Source organism: Corapipo altera, unplaced genomic scaffold, assembly GCF_003945725.1.
Source record: "Corapipo altera isolate COAL_440 unplaced genomic scaffold, ASM394572v1 308, whole genome shotgun sequence".
In the NCBI taxonomy this organism is placed as follows: Eukaryota; Metazoa; Chordata; class Aves; order Passeriformes; family Pipridae; genus Corapipo; species Corapipo altera.
In genome coordinates, this window is record NW_020884925.1 from 1,998,467 (window position 1) to 2,013,145 (window position 14,679).

Here is a 14,679-nt window from a genome sequence, read left to right on the forward strand (position 1 = left end):
ACTATTTCAAAGAGCTTTTATTTTTCATTCATTTCCCTTTGCCTCCTTGAAGAAGCAGGGATTTTGCTTCCCAGGGCTTTCCCAGGCTCTGCAGCCAAGCTAGGATCCCAAAACCTCCCTGTCCTGCCCTGAGCACTGCATCCAGCCGTGACAACCACCCACCCAACACTCCCATTGCCCCCAGCTCCCCAGCTCCAGACCCTCGGGGAGAGCAAAGACTGGAATATGCGATGCAGGTTGCTTTATTTCCTTGTGCTGTCCTACAGGCAGCACAGCACAGCACGGCACAGCACAGCACTTGGCTCTGCAGGCGCAGGGAGGGAGCGACTCCCTGCTTGTTTGGGTGTTTTTTGGGGATGAATCATGTCCCCAGAGGACACTGAGCCAAGCATTAATAACCCTGACAGCTCCTCAGCAGTGGGTTTGGTAATGAAGTTTTTATTCCAGTGGGCTTGGGGCAAAACCATCTCTCCTGACAGATGAGGCATTGCAGTGGAGAGCGGTGTTGGTGTTGGTCCAGGCACCCCACCTCTGGCTTCATGGGAGTTGCTGCAAGATGTGGCTGGTGGTCGTGGTGTCCCTGGGTGGCTGAATTAGGGGCCACCAGCTCCCCCCCACACCCTCCCCTGCTTCAATCCATAACCATGAGCTGGTGGGTTTAACACTTTAACCCTCACCCCAAATCTGGAGACCTCCCACCTGTGGGGATCAGATGGAGCAGCGGCAGCAAGTGGGGACACGTCAGGGAGAGCCTGCAGCCCACTGGTGACCCCAGAATGAGTGTATCTTTCTGCCTCTCCACCTGTCTGATTGGGGCAGGAAGCACTGTGGTCAGTGGTCCAGCTGGCCAGAGGTGGTCCCTGAGCCCCTCGGACTGTCAGGCACCTGTACCTGCAGCTTCTTGGGAAGCAGCTCCTCGCGGGGAGGTGGCAGTGGCCGCTTCAGCCCCTTGGAAGAGGATCCCAACGTGTCTTCTCCTGCCTCACCGAGCCCGTGCTGGGGCTCCGGGGGTTGGTAGCCCGTCTGGTTGGGATCCAGGGGGTCTCGGGAGAGCAGGATGCAGATGGAGGGGACGTTTTTGTGGACGGTCAGGTTCTGCGCTGGGCTGTCAGGCAGCAGGTCCTTGTTCTCCCAGACCTCCAGCACAGTTTTGTAGCGTACCTTGGTGACCTGGTGGAGCCCTCCCAGCTTGCGTTTCATGATCTCCACACAGGTGATGGTCTTGGTGACCGCCCTGCCGGAGCCACTGAAGACGATCTGCCGGCTGCCCTTCAGCTCCATCTGGGCCATGGCGAAGTTCATCAGGTTCCTGATCTTGCTGCCCTCCTTCACTTTCATCTCCACCACGTCTGGGGACAGGTCAGGAAAGGGCAATGGCATCTCTTCCTCCAACGTCCTCACCTTTCGGAAGTTCTCCATTCCGGACTGGGCAACAGGCTTGGCTCTCTCTCCTTCAGCAGCCATCCTTCACCCCTTACCAGTGGGTCCACACAGGCTCCCAGCACCGTGGAACCATGGCAGGGCTGACCTCACTGCCCTCCAGCCCAGCCCTGCATCCCCACAACCACCAGCCCCTTCCCGTCTGCTCTCCGGGGTCTGGTAGCAGGCTCAGTGGCTGTGCCAGAGGCTGTCCTCTGGGAGAGACAGGGCTGCAGGATCCTCTGGGTGCTCCCAGTTGCTCCCAGCAGGGATGACAGCTGGCTCCAGCTCTCGGTGATGCTTGGGCTCCTCCGCTCCCACTGCAGTACTCGCTTCTGCTGCTCTTTGCTTCATTCTGGACTTCAGCAGCCCCCAGAGCTGTTCTGTGTAATTAGCAGATCCTCCCCTTCTCCCTCCCCTTCCTCCCCTCCTCCTCCTCCTCCCCTGCTCAACCACCCATCCCAGCACCCAGCTCCTGCCTTCATACCTGACAGGCAAAGGGGAGGGCAGGGAATGCAGCTCCCCATCCAGAAACAGGGAAGTGAAGGGAAAGGAAGGAGAGGAAGGTGGAAGGCTGAGGCAGAAACTCACTCTTGCCTTCATGATGCTCCCAAAGTCCTGCCCCCTTAAAGAGAACCTAGTCCCTTCTCTCTGCGCTTGCTCCTCTTAAGGACACCCACTGCTAACAGCAAAAGTCACCCTGCCTGCCTGCCTGCCCTGCAGCATTCCCAGAAGGATGAGGAATCCCAGCCATGCTGCGCTCAGACATGGCACAAAGATGCAGTGGGGACTGTGGGAAGTACTTTGGAGCCTGAGCTCAACCCTTATTAGCCATCAGAGAAGCTACTAGGACCTGCAGCCAGGAAAAAGCCGGGCAGATGGCACTGCAGCCAGGCATGCATCAAGTGTGCCAGGGCTCTGCTCCCCCCCCAACCCCGACACCCCACATCCTCAGCCCTGGCTCTGCCCTGCAGGAAAATGTCTCAATTCCCAAAGCTCCAAGGAGCAGATGCTGTGGCAGAGCTGGTTTTCATGGGTGATTTCTCTCTCTCTCCCTCTCCTTCTCCTTCCCTTCCTCTCCCTGATGCTCTCCCAATCCCTGAGCCTTGCCATCTCCGCATCCCTGATGCGGAGCTGCCAGCTGTGGGCTTACCAATACATTTACTGTTAGTAAATCCCAGGAGATCCCTATTGCAGGGCAGGAGGTGTCCCCTTCCTGCCCCCAATGCCTTCCCAGGGAGTGGCAGTGTCCCTGCCCCAGGCTGGCCCTTTGCCTGGCCTTGTCACCTGCCTGTCCCCTCCCACCCCACTGGCCGGGGGATCATTGCACAGTGGAAAGACACGCCGAGTATTGACTTGCAGTCAAATCTTATCGGCCTATGCAGGCCCCTGGATTGGTTTCACTTGGAGCAGGGCTTGAAAAAATACATAAATAAATCAATCGATCCCATGCCTGTGGAGGTGATGGCAGGATGTGGCCATCACCACCCGTCCAGGATGAATCTCACATCCCTGTGGTCCCCAAAGCAGCTTTCTGTGTGTACCACTGCCTAAATGGTGGTGGATATGGGACACCCCCTGATCCAATCACTGGATTGGGGTCTGGTGGGGGGGTCTGCAGGCAGTGGGATGGGATGGGATCTATCAGCAGTCTGCTGGAACACTCCAGGGGATGCAGAGCTTCTTTTCCCACATTCCCTGAGGCCCCTTGGGCACAGAGACGGAAACTGAGGCAGGGCAGGCAATCCTCCCAGGCCCACCCCCAGCACCAGATCCAGGCTTTGAGCATCCCCAAGTCCTCTGTGGTGCTCTGCAGTAGTGAGCATGCCTATTCCCTGTGCTTCCACCATGGATCTCTCGCTCCTACGAGACAAAATGGCATTTCCCCCCCCTTTCCGCTTGGCAACTTTTTATGGCATCCTTGCAGATGGCACTTGGTTCCTTTCTCAGGCAGGCAGGGATGGATTAAAGCCCTCAGGGAAATTGCTGCCTTCAAAAGGTGCTAAGCCCCTGGGAAAATAATGGGGGAATATTTCAGTGACTGAGAAATCCCTCAAGGTAATTATCCAGGTAACCTAGGAGGGTTACATGGACACCGAGGCCTGACAGCTCCAGGGCTCTGGCCAAGCCAGATGAAACCCTGGTGCTCACTGAACCATCCAGCCCTTCCTGCCTGGCCCAGAACCATCTCCTGCCTCCCATGGCCCATTTTCCATGGCCTTGTGGCACCTTCCCCACCATCGGGTGATGGAAGCAGCAGCAGCTTCTCCTCCACGGCCTCTGACTGCTGCTTACTGAACTCTGCCTATTGCAGCCTCCAAAACAGAGGCAGGTGAGGTGCAATCACGGAAAGGCTTCAGGAGGGTACACTCCCCCCAAGGCCAAGACTGCATCACATTAATGACAGTCTTATTTTTCCTCTGCAGCGCTTAAAATGTAAATGAAATTCATTATTAGCAACTCCACTGCTAATTACCATCTGAAGCCATTCATTAGCCTGTCAACTTATTTGTTGGAGGACAACAGAGTGAATGGGTTATTCCAAGTGATGGAATAGCTGAAATGAGCTCAGTGGGGTGGGAGAGGAAAAGCAGGGAGAGGGGGACAAAGGCACAGACAACTCCAGCCATGGGGAGTTCAGGGAAAGCAGCTGGGAAAGAGGATTGTGAGTCCTTTCAAATGGAGAAGAAGCAAATAGGAAAGGCAGGAATGGTGAAAAAAAAAATAGGAGTAAAGGAATTACATCCTGAATATTGTCCATCTGTCCTTCCTCAGCAGCCACACTGGTCACTCCAGGACCCGAGGAGTGGTTTCTTCCTTCCTTTCCCCATTACAGTTTCTCTCTGAGCATCCTGTATCCCAGTGCCATCCCAACCCCATCCCAGGAGGGGTCCAAATCTCTGCAGCATCCTCTTGCCTGGTCTCAACCCCATAGGAAGTGTGAGCTTGGAAGGGCCATTTGGGAGAGGAGCCAAGAAGAGAGCTGATGGTGGCAGGGATGAAGAGGGCTGCGGGAGACAGCACAGAGACTAGCCAAACCTGGAAAAGTGGGAAAAAGCCCCAGAAACATATTCCTAATGGAGATCAGGGCAGCTGGAGAGGAAAAGTAACCCGAGACCCTGTCCTCCACCTGCCCTCTCTATATTTTCTTTCATCCAACGTGGCCGTGCACAGGAGCAGGACGGAAAGTGGAAGCATCTGATACAAGGAAAGTCTCAGTGCCACCGTCCATCTCTGCGTCATATCTGCCCAGCTCAGGTCTCAGCCTCTCATCACGTTGCACTCAGCAGCAGGCTGATGCCAGAGCTGATTGTAACCCTGGGAAAGGGGGTACAGATGGACCCTCGAGATATCACAGTTACAGGGGTTCCCTGCCCCAATCCTAACCAGCATCCTGGAGCTGCTGTTTCACAGGAGCAGCTCCCCGAGGGTGCATCCCAGTCCTCCCAGGGTGCAGGGGCTGTCTCAAGATGCTAGAAGAACCTTTGGAGCACCCTAGGGTGGCACCAGCTCCCTGCTAACTGAGCCCTTATCCCTATAGTAAGCAGAAAATTACAGAGCTCAAGATAATTCTCATTTTAAGAGCCAGATAGTAAAAGAAAAGGGAAAAATCCCTTTTATAAGACAAATCTCTTTGCAGAGCTTCAGCATGATGAGCAGAGAAATGTCATAAGGACCCTGAGAGCAATAATAAACATGAATGGTCTGCACCAGCCGCACCGGGGACTCCCACCCACATCCTGTCTGTGGCACAGGAACTCTGTTTAAGCTCAGCCCAGGGGTCTCAGTCCTAGTCTGAGCTGTGCTGGGGCTGGTTTCTGGGTCAGCTGCAGCTGGTCTGCTGGACTGATCCACAGACCAACCCTAGACTGGACCTGTGGATTGCCTTCAGTGGCTTGAGTTCAGTGGCTTTGAATCTGTTTATTTGCTGAGAATTTGCTGCTTGATCCAGACTCTTGGTTGGATCCTTCCCAGCCTGCCCTGCTCAGGTAGTGTGGGATGAGCAGGGAGGCTCTTCCCCTGCCCCTCTGTCATCCCCTTGGCTCCCCAGGCATTCCCTCTGAGTCAGGGGAGCACACATCTGTTTGAACCCCGAATACCCCTGCTTGGAAAACCTGTGGGCAGACAGGAATGTGGTGATGCTGAGGGCAAGGAGCAGCTCTGCAAGTGAACATTCCCAAAGCCTCAATGGGATGGAAAAGCACTGGGTGGCCTGAGGCAGCAGAGAAGCCGGGGGTGGGGTGGGAGGGCGGAATTTAGGTGAGAGAAAGCTCAAGAAACAATAAATAAGGGACAAGAAATAAGCCCCAAATCCCCAGGGTGCTCAGCTAGGGTGGCTCTGCAAGGTTTGGAGCACCCCTGTGAGGTCTCACATGTGGGCAAGTAGTGGTGCTTGGCAAGAGTGGGGATCTATGACCCCATCCCCTTCTCCCTTTCCTTCCTTGCTGCCAGGCAGAGGATAGAGCTGATGCATGGGGGTCCCCACTCTCTGCAGGGAACAGCTCAGGGTCCAAGACCCAGAAGGAGGTCAGAGTGGACAGCTGGGCCCCCTGCTACAGGGTCATCTGTGGCACACTTGTTTTCCTGCTTCCCTCCATTTCACCATCTGTGAAGCAGGCGTTTTCCCTGTTTCTGCCAGATTTCCTTCCTTGCATGTCCACAGCAAAGGTGTTCCCCTGCTGAGGGTGTTTGGCCACCAGGGCTCCCTGGTGTAAAGAGATTTTGCCGCTTCCTTGCCCTGCTCTTCACATCTTCCTGTAGTGGGATGTTGTCTTTGTTGCCCCTCCGTGACTCTCGAGGTTGGACCCTGGGAAGGGAGGACAATTTAGTTGTCAAATAAAGCCATTTTCATGCCACTGCACTGATATTCTCACAAGCCTTGGGGCAGGAGGTCCAAGTGGTGTGCACAGAGCTCCGCGTGAGGACTGAGGACAATGGACACTGCCTGTGGAGTCCTCAGGCTGATTTGGGATTTATATCCTCTTTAGGAGTTTCTGATTCCTGTCCTAGTCCACCTGCAAATCAGTCCAGTCCCTTCCCCTGCCCTCTGCATCCTGACCCTGACACTGCCGGCAAAAGCAATCAACATATCCACTGCCCCTCATGCAGTGAAGCCAATAATCAATTACTGCTCCCAGAGCAAAGCACAGGATGTGAAGCAGGGCGTGGACATGAGGTGACCCAAATCTGTCCCTGCCAGTGGGACCTGCTGGCTTTCCATTGCCTCCTGGGTACAGGGAGCCTGCGTGCCCTGCCAGGGGCTGTCCCCCAGAGCCCTTGCCCCACAGAGGCTGGTCTTCTACCCACGTGGAGCTTGCCATGCGCCAAGTAGGGGTCAGTGCACCCCTGCCCCATAGAGCCCGCACTCCTATAGAGCCCGCACTCCTACAGAGCCCCCACTCCTATAGAACCCACACTTCTAGAGAGCCCGCACTTCTAGAGAGCCCCCACTCCTATAGAGACCCCACTCCTATAGAGCCCCCACTCCTGTAAAGCCCGCACTGCTTTAGAGCCCCCACTCCTATAGAGCCCGCACTCCTATAGAGTCCCCACTCCTATGGAGCCCGCACTCCTATAGAGCCCGCAATCCTATAGAGACCCCACTCCTATAGAGACCCCACTCCTATAGAGCCCGCACTCCTACAGAGCCCGCACTCCTACAGAGCCCCCACTCCTATAGAGCCCCCACTTCTATAGAGACCCCACTCCTATAGAGACCTCACTCCTATAGAGCCCCCACCCCTATAGAGCCCCCACTCCTACAGAGCCCGCACTCCTATAGAGACCTCACTCCTACAGACCCCCCGCGAGGCCCCGCCCCTTCCCCTTGGCCCCGCCCCTCCGGCCGGCGGCATCAGGACCCTGGACAGCGTCGGCGGGTGCTCTCGCGAGATCTCGGCGCTGCCCATAGACCGGGCGGCGGCGGCGCTGCAGTCTCGCGAGAGCGCGGTCGCTGCGGCAGGAGCAGCACCGGGCGGGCGGGCGGCCGCCGCCACCCGCCGGGGACCGGAGGGGCCGGGTCACGCCGCGGGGTGAGTGCCGGGGCCGTGCAGAGGGGGGAATGCCTCGGGGGGAGGGCGCTGGATGTTCCCCCCGAGCGGGATGACCGCCCTTTGCACCGACGCCCCGCTCTGCACCCCTCTTGGAGGGGGATGCGCGGCGTGGGGGCATCCACGGTGACCCCGCACACGCGTGAGTGCAGCGGGAACCGAGCGGGGGGCGAGCCGCCCTTCTCGCCGAGCCAGGCCGCGGCTGGCAGCCTGCGCCCGGCTCTGAGGTGGGGGCGCGTAGAGCACGCAGCGCTTCACGCCTGGCAATTCACGGCGAAGCCCAGCCCTGCCTGCCCTCCCCAAACCCACGCCACGCACCGGAGGGGTTTCTCCTCCGTGCCATCACCCATGTGATGAGCGCTCCCATTTTTCAACCCCTCCACCATATTTCAACCCCACCCCTCAATTACATCCCCACAATTTTGAAAAAAAAAAAAAAATAAATAACCCACCCAATTTATTCAAAATCTGGGTGTTTTCTCCCCACGGCGGCGCGGGTGTCGGGCCGGGGGCGGGGGAGCGCGTCCGGTCGTGTGTCCCGGCACACGTGGGTGGGGGCGGCCGGGGGGACGTCACCGCGCCCGAGGAGCTCGTATTTATAGCACCGGCGGGATGGAATCATCCGGGGGCTACCGGCGGATGTGGGGAGAGATGGCGAGCCGCGGGGGTTTGCTGTGCCTGGCCTGTGTCTTTGGCCCTGGGGGATGCTTGGAGGGTGGGAGAAGACCCCTGGAGAGAGCCCCTGAATCCTCCGGGGAGCCCCAGGCACCAACCGCCAGGACCCCCCGTGTCTTGGGAAGTGTGTTGGCTTCTGCCAGCTCTGCCCGGATAGCTGAGAGAGGGCAAAACTTGCAGGCAGGTGGGGATACGCCATCTTCACGCTTCTATTTAAAACCTCGGCTCTTAATTTTTACTGTAATTCGCCTTAATTTTCACTTCTGGGTCAGAGCTGAATGATCTGGTATGGTCGAACTACACGAGTAATCGTTAAGCCAGGCACTCAAGTGATTCATTAGTGACAATCGCCACTGATTTATTTTTTTTTCCAGCTGATTTCCCTGCTCTGATTTCCCTGCTCCCTTTTCAGACTGGTTTTTGGCTTTGGCTTGCAGAGATGGGAGCTACAAGGCAGCTAGACAGTTCCCTGTGCTGGAATTTAGCAAAAATAATATTTTTTTTTTTAAAAAATCAGTTTTGGGCCAGGTAATGAACTTGGGGGTTTCAAGCTGCCTACAGCTGCCTCCTTTCCCTGCCGTCCCACCTGGCCCTCTCCTGGATGTAGGTCACTCGGGAGTGAGAGGCCCCACATCACTGGATCCTCTCGTAATCTTCTGCCTTAAATGGTGTGTAAGCCTCAGCCAGAGGAGCTGGGATTTATCCCCCTGCCAACCAGGTGCCAGCCTGGATGTGTGATAGTCTAGAGTGTCACAGAAATGAAGCAAACTGTGCTGTCCCTTGAGTTGTTTTGGAGCAGGGGGGAAAGTGAAGGCTCTCAGGGAGGTTCCTGACCACTTCAATCACCTCTTCTCTCATTCTTCTCCAGCTTTGCTAAAGCTCACACGTTGTTCCCAAGTACTTTTCCTGAGGAGCAGAGAGGCTGAGTGTGTGCCAGCATGGCAGGTATGTGGGTGGGCTCTGAAACCCATCAGGGGCTTTACTGGCCATGTTACCCCATTAGTCCCAGTGGGGTGGTGGGTGCCCACGCTTGCAGGATCCACATGGCCAACGAGGGCTGAATTTGATCCTTTTTGGTGGGTTGGTGGTGGTTTCCCTGGGAAATCCTTAATTCCCGTGTGAAACGCGTCAATTCTTGGGGCTAATTAGGAAGCCTCTCGGTTTTTGTTCAGCTCTGGGCTGTGCCTGACAGTGATGAAACTTTTCATTGCAGAAAAAGTGAACAACTTTCCTCCCCTGCCCAAGTTCATCCCCCTGAAGCCATGTTTCTACCAGGACTTCGATGCAGAGATCCCGCCACAGCATCGGACCATGGCCAAGCGACTTTACTACCTCTGGATGTGTGAGTCACTGGGTGGGAATGGTTTGAGTGGGATTTGTTTGCCTCTCCAAAGGCTGCTCCTCTTGGAGCCGCCAGCTGAAAGAGCAGGGCAAGGTCAGGGGAACCCCCTCCAGGCCTTAGTGCTTCCTGTTAAAATCCAGGAATGGGACATGGGCTGCAGCACCCCATGGGTCTCAGCCCTTCTGACCTCCAGGACGGAGGTGCAGAGCTGGCTCAGTGTCTGAGGGCCATCAGTGGTGATGTTGACATCTCACTGCAAGGAGGAGACAGCTCAGACTGGAGGGCTGGTGTGCCTGCTCCCCAAAATGTGGGAGCCCGAGGCTTCCTGGAGCTTGCCTGTTCCTCTTGCATGCCTGTGTGTGCCGTGCTGTGCTAACAGAGCTGTCACCAGCTTCCAGCTCTTCAAACTATCCTGGATCTCTCTTCCTCACCAATCCTGTGCAGGGAACAGAGCCAGGGAGACAGATCACATAGATGGAAACATATGTGTGCAGCTTGGGGCAAGCTGGCACCAGCATTTAATTTCTTTTCAGAAGAAGTTCCCTTATCAGTTTTAGAAGTTTAGTTTCCTTATAAGGTGTTTTCCCTGAACTTTGGAAGCATCAGTGCCCAGGGAGTGCCTTGTGCTTTGGAAGCAGGTTATGAAGAGCTGAGCTGGCACCAGAGAGGTCAGGGTGTTCCTGCTTTTGGCACAGCACCAGGCTGGCACCCCCAGGACTGTGTCCCATCAGGAATGTGACCCTGGGGTAACTTCATCATGTGAGGAGGGCTGGTGTAGCTTGTCTTAGTGAAAAAAAGCTGTGCTTCCCTGGGGAAGCTGTCTTGGAGGTGTTCAGTTCCCTCTCCATCCCAATCTGGGTGTTCCTCCTCTTATTGTAACAGAGCTTGGTTCTTGCTCCACAGCACAAGCACCAGCTCTTGAAGCCAGTCACTGTCCCTTGGTTTCTGCCTCCAGAGCTCCTCTCTGGGTCATTTTCTCCCCAGTACCTCCTCAGATTCCTAGGACAGAGCAGCAGGAAGGTCCTTTTGGCGTTCTTTAGGGCAGCCCAGGCAGCTGAGCTCCTTTGCTTGCCAGCTGCAGCTCTCAGGCAGGCGATGGTGGGAGGGTTTTCATTCTCGTCAAAATAATGAATCATTCTCCGAACTCGGAGGCGTCAGAATGCAGCTGAGCATTCTCTGCTTTGTCCTGTGTCTGCTGATCTGGGATTCATAGTCAGAGCCCTTGTGTGGCCTGACCCCAAGCACGGGTGGGTGAGGGAAATGTGTCGCCCCCTGAACTGGTGAGGTGGGGCCAGGAGTTCAGCGATACTTGGGAAACTCCTACACAAGCTCCTTCAGCAAAACTGTATCTGGAGTAAGGAAAAAAAAAGCTTCATTTTGATTCCTCCAGTTTCCTTCCATTAGTGGAAACATGTTCTGGCTTTATGGCAGTGGGAGAATGTGGCTCTTCCTAATCCTCAGAGCCCCGGACCTGCTTAAGGAATTACAACTCCGAGTAATATATTGATTTTCCTCCTACTCTTCAGCTGAGGTTTGACCCTCTTTGGCTCAGCCAGCCTGGGAATGTGCTCCCAGCTTAATTTAAGGGAAATCCGGCTAGGGCAGGACTCCGAGGCCACATCCCTGGGGTCAGGGTCTCTCATATCTCACTGCCACCCTTGTGTCCGTGCTACTCTGCTCTGTGTGTGTGTGTTTGCAGTGAACAGCATCACCTTGGCAGTGAATCTCGTGGGCTGCCTCGCGTGGCTCATTGGAGGCGGCGGAGCTGTAAATTTTGGACTGGCAATTCTCTGGCTCATTCTCTTTACGCCCTGCTCCTATGTCTGCTGGTTTAGACCTATTTACAAAGCTTTCAAGTAAGTGGTCGCACCTGAGCCTGGCTTCTTTTTGCCTTGTTTTCCTTCCTAAACCATCACTGTTTAGCCTGGGGCGTTGCCTAAATTACTAGGGGAATTTCCTTCTGTCCAGCCTTTTTAGCTTTACTTTCTAACCTTCAAAACAAGGGTGTTTGGGATTTCCTGAGGGCCAAACCCCCAACCATGTGATGTAAGAGCACCCTCCATGTGCCTCTGTGCAGCAGCAGGGGAGAGTGGTGAGGATGCAGTTGGGGTGCAACTCTCCCTCTCTCTCATCCTTGAGGCTTCTTTCATATTTTTCCACAAGTCCTCGAGGTGTTTGTATGGGTTATCTGTTGATTCCCAAATCTAGAAGTCTGGGGATGTATTTATTCCCCATGTGGGGTGGTGTAAGCCAAGAGCTGTGTCCCAGCACGGATGTCATCAAGCTCAATGTGCAGAGCTGGCCAAGCCATGAAGAGGGTCTGGTGCCCCCGTGGCTTTTCCCAGGTGCCCCTTCACCACCTTCAGCCTCTTGCAGTTTTTCCTTTGCCTTTAATTTTGCTTCTCACCACCCTCCTGCTAAATCACAGCCGAGTCTGAGACATAGGAGCATCTCCTCGAAGCACAGCAGGGATGGAGGTGCAGGGAGTGACCGAGCCCTCTCTTGCAGGACAGACAGTTCCTTCAGCTTCATGGCCTTCTTCTTCACTTTCATGGCCCAGCTGGTGATCAGCATTATCCAGGCGGTGGGAATCCCTGGATGGGGGGTCTGGTAAGGAAAATGCTTCTGTGTTGGGTGCAAGGGTGGTCACCATGGTGTTTTAACATCCCCAGTGCTTGATGTTTTAACATCCTCGGTGCTTCTTGCCTTGGGGAGGATGGTCTGAGGAGCTGGGAAGGATGCTGGCAGTTTGGGAAAGCTGGTTGTTTTCATCTCCTTGCAGTGGCTGGATTGCAGCAATTTCCTTCTTTGGGACCAATGTGGGGTCAGCCGTGGTGATGCTGATCCCCACCGTGCTCTTCACGGCCATGGCAGTCTTCTCCTTCATCGCTCTCACCATGGTATGGCAGGAGAAATGGGTGTGACACGTTGCTCTGGGGGGTCCCCTCACCGCCCCCCTGGCAGCTCAGCACCAGCTACAGGCACTCAACCCCTCTGGATTTTCCCTTCAGGTGCACAAGTTTTATCGGGGGAGCGGCGGCAGCTTCAGCAAGGCGCAGGAGGAGTGGACCACGGGGGCATGGAAGAACCCCCACGTACAGCAGGCGGCCCAGAACGCGGCCATGGGGGCGGCACAGGGCGCCATGATGCAGCACGAGACGCAGTACTCGGCCACCCCCAACTACACCTACTCCAACGAGATGTGAGCAGCAGGACTCTGTCCTCAGGAGGAAGAGCAGGGGCGGGGTAGGGGGGGAAGAGAGGAGGCAGAAGGCTGAGCGAGTTTCTGCAGCTGTTTCAGAAAGTTGGAGTGTACCATAGCGGTGGTTCTTTTCCCGTCTTTGTAATGAGATTCTTTGGGATTTTTTTTCTTTCCTTTTTTTTTTTTTCTTTCTTGTTTTGAGCTCTTATTTTCTCCTTTCTTTTTCATTCTGAAGAGGCTGTGAGTTGACCTGCAGGGCTCTTGTTGTGCGTGGTAGTCAGTGTCTGTTCACGTCTTTTTTTTTTTTCCCTGTGGAATAGTGTACAGTGGTGGTTTTTTAATTACTGTGGTGATAGGTGTACGTTAGAACCTCATCAGCCAAAAGCCCCCCACACACCCCCGAAAAGGGAAAAACAGCAACCAGCACCCATCTTCCCTCTTGGAATAAGCCCTGAACCACAGGTTTCTGACATGTGTGAGTTTTCTCTTTCAGTTGGTAGCGTCCAGCCCCTTGCCGTTGTTTCAGCAAGGGCAAACAGTCCTGGGAATTCTCCTTTTTCTTCTTGCTTTTTAACTAGCAGGTGGCTGGTTGATTTAGCATTAAAAAAAAAAAAGGGGGGGGGGAGGAAATGAGAAACCCTCAATCCTGCTGTTGATATGCTGGAAGCCAAGAGATTCCTAATCTACACCCTGGCTCAGGATCTACAACTTCTCTCAGTGTGTGGTGTTGTAAGTGAGTAGTTTACACACTTTGACATGGAGGACCTGTGTGTGTATGTGTGTGTTTGTGTGTGTGAGTGTTGGGGAGCAAGGACAGGTTTTCCCTGCGGGATACAACTGTCCCATTCTGGATTCTGCATCCTGAGTCTGTTTTTTTTTTAAAAGGCTTCTGTTTTGAAAAGCAGTTGTAAAAAGCAGCAGAGCGTTCCTCAGAGGACCTACTCTTGGGCAAGGCTGCAGGTCAAATCTTGCCACCCCATATCCAAGCAGTCTCCCTGACGACAGAAATAGCCAGGCCAAGATTTGTCCCTCCTAGCTTTGGAGGCATATGCTGATTAAAGGCTCTTTAGGAAACCTCCAGGCTGGCAGGAAGGATTCCCACTTGCGCTCCTAAAAAGCGTGGTGAGATGTGGCCATGTGTTTTCTTGGTGCAGAAATCCCTGCCAGCCCTGAATCCTGCCCAGTTGGGGGATGGTGGGCATTAAATAATGATCCTGCACCCTAGCAAGAGGCAGCTGAGCTCAGACTAACACCTCTTGGGGAGAGTGACTAGCACACCCTGGAAAAGACTGTGAGTGGGATCATAAATGGGATGGATGCTGCAGGGCAGGAGTCAGGAAAGCTACTTCTCAGAGATGCTTTTCAACTCTAAATGCACTTTAAATATGCCAATTTTTTTTCCCAAGTCCTTGAAAAGCAGTCCAAACAGAATCCAATCCAGCCCCTTCCTTAGCTCCAGTATCTCCTGCCTTGCACAGGGAAGGAGCTTGGTGTGCCACCAGCCAGGGCTATGTGAGTCCCCAGCCCCTCACCCATCCCCTCCAGCCCCCCAGTGATGCTTGGATGTGACCCCTACCCCCGAGAATCACCCCAAAAAGGACCTTCTCTTCTCCAGCAAAGCACACCAAGACTAGTTTCCTTTTTAAGATACCACTTCAGTCATTATGCAGTAGGCAGTCATCTCTTGACCAGACTAAAATGCAGCTATTGATAAAATGCCTGTCTGTGCGTGTGTGTGTATATATTTATGTATAAAATGTCAGGAGAAAAGTAATCCTTTGCTGAGCCTATTATGTTTAATCAGGTTTAAATATTGTGCAATCCATTTCTAGCTCGCCTAAAACTTACTCTGCCAAACCATGTGCTCTGTCATCCGTGTCTGAGAAATGATGGATTAAGTGACTTTCACCTTTTGCATTGACAATAAGATGCATCAATAATAACTGTAACGAGCTGTAACTAACAGACATTGCTTCAGCACCTACCCCTCC

At 54.4% G+C, this 14,679-nt stretch overlaps 2 protein-coding genes across 2 annotated transcripts; one reads left to right on the forward strand and one right to left on the reverse strand.

The window, feature by feature from the left end:
• Positions 1 to 353: 353 nt before the first annotated feature.
• Positions 354 to 1,836, reverse strand: RPP25 (ribonuclease P and MRP subunit p25). The gene has a single exon (XM_027657579.1). It carries the CDS (start codon positions 1,462 to 1,464, stop codon positions 832 to 834), a length of 633 nt encoding a protein of 210 aa, XP_027513380.1. The 5' UTR covers positions 1,465 to 1,836; the 3' UTR covers positions 354 to 831.
• Positions 1,837 to 7,337: 5,501 nt separating this feature from the next.
• Positions 7,338 to 14,672, forward strand: SCAMP5 (secretory carrier membrane protein 5). Its single transcript, XM_027657589.1, has 7 exons — positions 7,338 to 7,451; positions 9,013 to 9,089; positions 9,358 to 9,486; positions 11,186 to 11,342; positions 11,995 to 12,096; positions 12,269 to 12,386; positions 12,498 to 14,672. The coding sequence occupies exons 2-7, from the start codon at positions 9,083 to 9,085 to the stop codon at positions 12,690 to 12,692; spliced, it is 708 nt and encodes a 235-aa protein (XP_027513390.1). The 5' UTR covers positions 7,338 to 7,451; positions 9,013 to 9,082; the 3' UTR covers positions 12,693 to 14,672.
• Positions 14,673 to 14,679: the final 7 nt, after the last annotated feature.